At 34.5% G+C, this 6371-nt stretch overlaps 3 protein-coding genes across 3 annotated transcripts; all 3 read right to left on the reverse strand.

The window, feature by feature from the left end:
* Window positions 1-2240, reverse strand: LOC136806645 (acyl-coenzyme A thioesterase 13-like). Its single transcript, XM_067063231.1, has 2 exons — window positions 2036-2240; window positions 1-275 (listed from the first exon to the last, which is right to left on the reverse strand). Exons 1-2 carry the CDS (start codon window positions 2238-2240, stop codon window positions 1-3), a joined length of 480 nt encoding a protein of 159 aa, XP_066919332.1.
* Window positions 2241-2762: 522 nt separating this feature from the next.
* On the reverse strand, window positions 2763-4382 carry LOC136806648 (acyl-coenzyme A thioesterase 13-like). The gene is made up of 2 exons (XM_067063234.1): window positions 4124-4382; window positions 2763-3418 (listed from the first exon to the last, which is right to left on the reverse strand). Exons 1-2 carry the CDS (start codon window positions 4326-4328, stop codon window positions 3165-3167), a joined length of 459 nt encoding a protein of 152 aa, XP_066919335.1. The 5' UTR covers window positions 4329-4382; the 3' UTR covers window positions 2763-3164.
* Window positions 4383-5306: 924 nt separating this feature from the next.
* On the reverse strand, window positions 5307-5663 carry LOC136806646 (acyl-coenzyme A thioesterase 13-like). Its single transcript, XM_067063232.1, has one exon. It carries the CDS (start codon window positions 5661-5663, stop codon window positions 5307-5309), a length of 357 nt encoding a protein of 118 aa, XP_066919333.1.
* Between the last annotated feature and the right edge of the window lie 708 nt (window positions 5664-6371).

Below are 6371 nucleotides of genomic sequence, written 5' to 3' on the forward strand. Positions count from 1 at the left end.
TTAGGCACCTGAGAGTACTTCCTGTGAAAATTCGTATGCTTTTGAAACATCTACCAACATTGCAGTTTGTTTACCCGTTGCTATGATTCTGCCTTTTGAATCCATAATGGTCGTCTCCAAAAAAGCAATTCTGCTTCCTTGTTTAGCCACTCGAGATTCAATGTCTAATAATTCATTATTTGGAACGTATCGCATGTAATTGATATTAAGTTCTAATGTTGTTGCTGTTTGTGTGCAGTCGGACACTGCAATTCCATGAGTTAAATCGATGATACCTTTAATTTAGAGAAATAATCAACGGTAATAGATTTCAAATAAGAAAAATAATGAATAGTTCGAAATGTACAATCGTGGCCAGAACTGTTGTCTGACTAATTATTCCCCCATGCTGAGTCCCCCCTTCCCCCACTTTCATTGTTGGAGGGAGGAAACTTGCAAGTTCCACTGACCCCAAATCAACACTGAAGATGGGGAAGGGGGAGTGATAAAGAGTTATGTAAGGATTGTAGACTTTCAAGCTGAAGCAAGAACTTTAGCTGGAATGCGAATTAAACTCGAAAAAACGCATCCACTTAACAAATTTTCATCGTGTAACCCTTTTTGTTCAACTGCTATCACCAAACTAATGACCTCGTTTACCATTACAGATTTTCTCATCGAAACAAATGGTGCTGACAAGTTAGCTCAAAATTAACAAAAAAGACATTTTGATGGGAATTTAATTTGGCAGATGACGGAAAAATTAATTTTGGCGGGAACTTGATTTGACGGATTTTGACCAAAATCCGCCAAATTTTCTTCCCGCCAAAATTTCTTCCTTTAATGTACTTCTCAAAAATTTGCAAAACAGACGTGATTTTCTTACAGACAATCAAACCAGAGGGGTGCTGACAGTTTAAGTATAACTTAGAGAGATTAGCAAAATAACTTTTCACACAACGTCTCAACACTCATCCGATGACAATAGCGGACATACAATGTAAGCGGACAAATTTTTATATAAAGTAAAATCTTCAAAACTCATCATCCAAACTGGGCTTAAAATAATTGAAATAAGATTGAAATTCTTTGTTCAATCAATAGATATTAAATTCACAAGATGATAGAATAGGTTTTGAGATGAAAATATTCATAACATTTCGCAAAAATTATGAGCATTTCACTTTGTATAAAAATTTGTCCGCTTTTTTTTGGGTCATACTGTAAAACCTTAAAAATGGAAGGTCAGGGTTTCCAGCCTTGAATGGAAATTTTAAGGATATTCCAGGGCATTTTTTCTGAGTATAAAAATAATTTGTACCAAGCACCAAAGTTGAGAAGATTTTCCAAAGTATACTAATCTGAAAGTAAAGTCGATTTCAAAGTTTTTAATTTCAAAGATTTTCCAGGACATTTTTAGGATTTTCAGCGAATTTCCAGGATTTTCAAGGACAAGTTTCATTTCCCAGGGAACTTTACGCGTACAAACCTTCCCTAGCAGAAACTTTTTGCGAGGTCGACAAATCGCGAAATTCACGACATTTACTTTCGCGAATTTGAGGAAAAAGTATTTTTCGCAAGCATAAACTTTCGCGAATTACCCTGTAAAGAATTTTTCAAAGACATTAACTTTTGCGAAAAGACCAAAATTCGCGAAAATCGTGAAAGTTTCTGCTCGTGAAAGTTTGTACGCCTAAAGCATTTTTCAGAATGCTGGCAGTCCTAAAAGTGGAATAACGTGTTATCATAGTCATTATAAAAACACTGGTCTGGAAGGCTTTTGTCTCTTTTTATTGTTAAAAGATGGAGCTTACGTACCAAAATCGATTTATTTTGCAAACTTTTTGATCATGTGATATAGAAATAGACCAATCCCAAGAGGAGATTTTGGTAACGTGATCAAAAAGTATGCAAGTCGCAACTTGTCTTTTGTTTGTAACAAAAGAAAATTGAACAAAAAGCTAAAACAATACATTGCCAGACCGGGGTTTTTTATAATGACTATGGTGTTATCCCCAAATCTTAGATTTTTAAGCGAAACCAAAACAAAACATACCAGCAGTCAATCCACCATGAAGTCTTCCAGCAGGTGTTAAATGTTTTTCCTCCACTTTCCAATTGAACTTTATAACACCTTCATCGGTAGCACCAACAACCTTCAGAGGGGATAAAATTGTAGTGTTGTAATTTTTTAATGTCGGGTGATTAGCGACTTGTTTAATAGCTTTTTGAGCTGCTGCCAAGTAGCGAGATGCTGCCATGCATTCCTTTTCATTAATTTACTTCTAGAAAGATGAAATTAATAGATTTAGGTTTACATAGTCTCAGAAAGGACAAGTCCGCTCCGAAAGTATAACTAAAAACAGCCTTAGAAAGTTATACCATGAAAATGTTATAACGTAAAAACAAAGATTTTATTAAAACCTTTTTAGCTTTCATCTCCCCCTTAGTAGTTACCATTAGAATATTAAAAAACGCTCGAGGAGGAAAGAACTGGGTCCGAGGTTGCTTATTATATTCAATTTTTATAATTATTTTTGTTAACTTTGGCATGGGGCTGGGGTACTAGGTTTACTGAATGACGAGGGGTGCTACCCAGATTTCAACCCTCGGACCCTTAACCGGAGAAGTTTGAAAATTTTGTGAATTGTACGACTCCTATTGGGACTAATTTGACCAATTTTCGAAAGGGCAGCACATACACCTACCCTTCACTTACCTAAGCACCCCTTCCCCGGGGGATATTGACAACATGCATTATGTCAGACTGATGTCTTTTCTTTTATTTTAAAATGTATTGATATACTTAGACTTGATTTAAATAATCTAAAATAAAAATTCCAACTAGAAATAAATAAATGCGCAAATGCATGAATTAAAAAAAAAACTTCCGGGAACGTGAAAATCCACTTTTTGATAACGTGATTGTATGAATTGCGTGAATAAGATAATTTTTTTATAATTTTGTTTCTACCTATTTGGTGCAAATTTCCCCAATTTTTACCCAAAAAATTTCCCAATATTCTGAAAAACCGGGTTTGCGTGAAACTGGAGAAAAATTCGCCTAAATGCGTGAATTTCAGCAAAAAATGTGTGAATGCGTGAGATTTGGGTCCTCTACGGAGGAAGGGCTCTTATATGGTACATGATGATTTGAAAATAAAACAGATAAAATTTCATCTATATTAATATTCTTTTGAAACATCTACCAACATTGCAGTTTGTTTACCCGTTGCTATGATACTGCCCTTTGAATCCATAATGGTCGTCTCCATAAAAGCAATTCTGCCTCCTTGTTTAGCCACTCGAGATTCAATGTCTAATAATTCATCATTTGGAACGTATCGCATGTAACTGATATTAAGTTCTAATGTTGTTGCTGTTTGTGTGCAGTCGGACACTGCAAGGATTCCAATTCCATGAGTTAAATCGATGATACCTTAGATTAAGAAATATTTGTCAAGTTACTTTTAAACACCACCATTTCGACCGAAGTCGCGCGGTCAGGCGCGTGCCACTTTATTATTTAATTATCCTCCTAAACTCGATCCAATCCTTTTTTTTTTTGACACCTATTGTCTATAGGTGCAAAAAAAGCTCGCGCGGCAATTGATGGCTACGGTTGGAAAGGTACATTGAAGTTCGTGTGGATTTAACATTACGAAATAACATGATGATAATAAAACTCTAAAAACCGAGAAGTTTTTTGATATAAAAGAGTCTCAAACAGACTGAAAATAAAGTAGAAGTTAAAAAGTTCAGTGAAAAGCAACGGTAAAGATTATCTCATGTCATCCATGTAACGTTAGATGAACGTTGAAGCAATGTCGTGCCCTGCCATCCTAGTTTGCAGAGTATGGCAAGGCTGCACTCGAGGAAAAATTTGGAGATACCACACTGGAAGTTCCGCACTGATAAATTTTGGTCTGGACAAGGTGCACCTACACCTCGGAAATTCGCCCAAAAAGGCAAAAAATTGCTAAAATTAGCTGCATTTGAGGTAAAAAAACCGTCTGAGCTTGCACCTGAAAACCTCAAATTTTGCACCTGCACTCGACTTTTTCAGAGTTGTGCATTCGAGATCTCAAGCATACGTGCCACACTCTGCAAACTGGCTCCCATCTTGAAATTTGCTAAAACATACCAGCAGTTAATCCACCATGAAGTCCTCCACCAGGTGTTAAATGTTTTTCCTCCACTTTCCAATTGAACTTTATAACACCTTCATCGGTAGCACCAACAACCTTCAGAGGGGATAAAATTGTAGTACTGTAATTTTTTAATGTCGGGTGATTAGCGACTTGTTTGATAGCTTTTTGAGCTGCTGCCAAGTAGCGAGATGCTGCCATGCAAAATCAAGATTCACTTTTTTTAGTTTACATCTAGAATTTAAATTGAAATTTTATTACTTCATTGTTACATTCAATATTTTTGAAAAGTATTAAGGAGCGAAAAGTCAATTCTGAAAAGATTGTTAGAACAGATACTTTAAGCAATTATTCCATGAAAGTCAGAAAGTTTCAAGAATAAAATAACAAAAGTTTTGTAAAATATTTATTAAAACCTAGCTTACTGTATTTCAACATTATATTTTACTTTGAAACTTTGAAATATCTTAAAAACATTTGATGTTAGGTGCGGCCAATTAGGTTTGCTGTTCTACGGGCATATCGTTAGCAAAATATGAGTCAGTCGGTCGGTAAAATAAAAATAAGATTTTCATTAATCAAGGAAGGTAATCAGGTTTTAAGTAATATTTTCAAATAATCTTGATCGAAAATTCATCATTCATCTTTGATGGAGTTTGTAATAAAATCTTTCGTGCATATAATTCATGATTCTAGATTTTTTTAAACTTTTTTTAAGTGTAATTTTTTTAAATGACTAGTATTAGAAATTTGTGCCACAAGAAATTCAATATTATTATTTTTCCGTTTGCAGCAAATGCTGGGTCGGTCGCGCCTGTAGAGCAACAAATCAAATTGGTCTCGCCTTATTGTGGATACGTAGTCTAATTAACAAATGTGAGTTGAAGTTAATTTGCCAAAATAAAGATATATTAACTTATTATATTACATAATGCAATCGTCTATTCATAATAAAATAGAAAAATGATAAATTTAAAACTTAAAAGGTTATAAAATAGAACATATTGGTAATATGCACCATTCCAATGTTATCTGACATTACATAACAGACCCGACAGTTGATTGGTTGCAAGTGAAGTTAATTGGTCGTAAGTGACGTAAATTTAGCCAATACGTCACTTGCAACCAATCAGCTGTTGGATCCGTGATGTAATGTCATGTGATGAATTGGTATAATCATCATCCAATGAATTTGGTATGTTTTCCAGTCACAAGTAATTTATCGTCTTTTTTAAATTCTGCTTCCATAAATGCTATATTCCTACCTTTCTTTTTACATTCTGTTTCGATGGTTACTATATCACCAACTTTTGCTGCACTCATATACGAGAGACTCATATCAACGCTGACACCAGAACGATTACCTTCCATCACCATCAGTGCTCCAGTTGTGCTATAATCTAAAATATAAGCAGTGTAACCACCATGTAATGTCCCCAAACCATTTAAATGTTCTTCTTCAACTTTGAATTGAAATGTACATTTTCCAGTATCGCTAGCCTTGATCACCTCTAAATTCTTTGCAAGACGATCCATTCTGTTTGTGTTTGATAAGACTGACATTCCTTGCCGCATTAACTTTATCAAATTTTTTGATGCCATTTTCAATTTTCTTTTCTGCTATTGTCATATATTTTTTATAAAACCTTTAAAATAGTGTAAAGTTTTTTTATGAGAAATGAATCTTTTGTAGGATGTGACGTCATGTGACATCGCGTCACGTGGCATTGAATAACAAATCGCTACATCATACGTTACTTGTCTTCAGCCAGTACAAACGGGATGAACTGTTTGTTGTGAAGGACAAATCAATCCGATGTTGTTATCATTAAAGAGAATCATTCTGCAGTAATTAGTCATTCTTAATAGACCACCACCTAAATGTCTATATTCAAAATTTCACTTGACCGAACCATGAAAACAATGTTAATAAAATATTTAGTATATACACTAGTTTACTAATCATGATTAATTGTATGTTATTAATGCGTACTATAGGTGTTGCGTTATAGTGCAGTCGTGTTTAACCGTAGCATACTAAGACTTTGCTGTAATCTTAGTATACTACACTTTTTATTAGAACCAGTTAAATTTTGCTGAGGCTGTTCTTATTTATTTGGCACTTTGAGCCTCAAATTGTTCTTATCCTGTTCTTACTTATAGGGTGTAGTGAAGGTATTTTAGGCGTTATACTCCACTTCTTACAACTTTGACCCCTAAATTGCTTGAAATGAGTCATGTTCT

This window comes from Clytia hemisphaerica, unplaced genomic scaffold (genome assembly GCF_902728285.1).
Source record: "Clytia hemisphaerica strain Z4C2 unplaced genomic scaffold, Clytia hemisphaerica genome assembly, whole genome shotgun sequence".
Classification (NCBI taxonomy): domain Eukaryota; kingdom Metazoa; phylum Cnidaria; class Hydrozoa; order Leptothecata; family Clytiidae; genus Clytia; species Clytia hemisphaerica.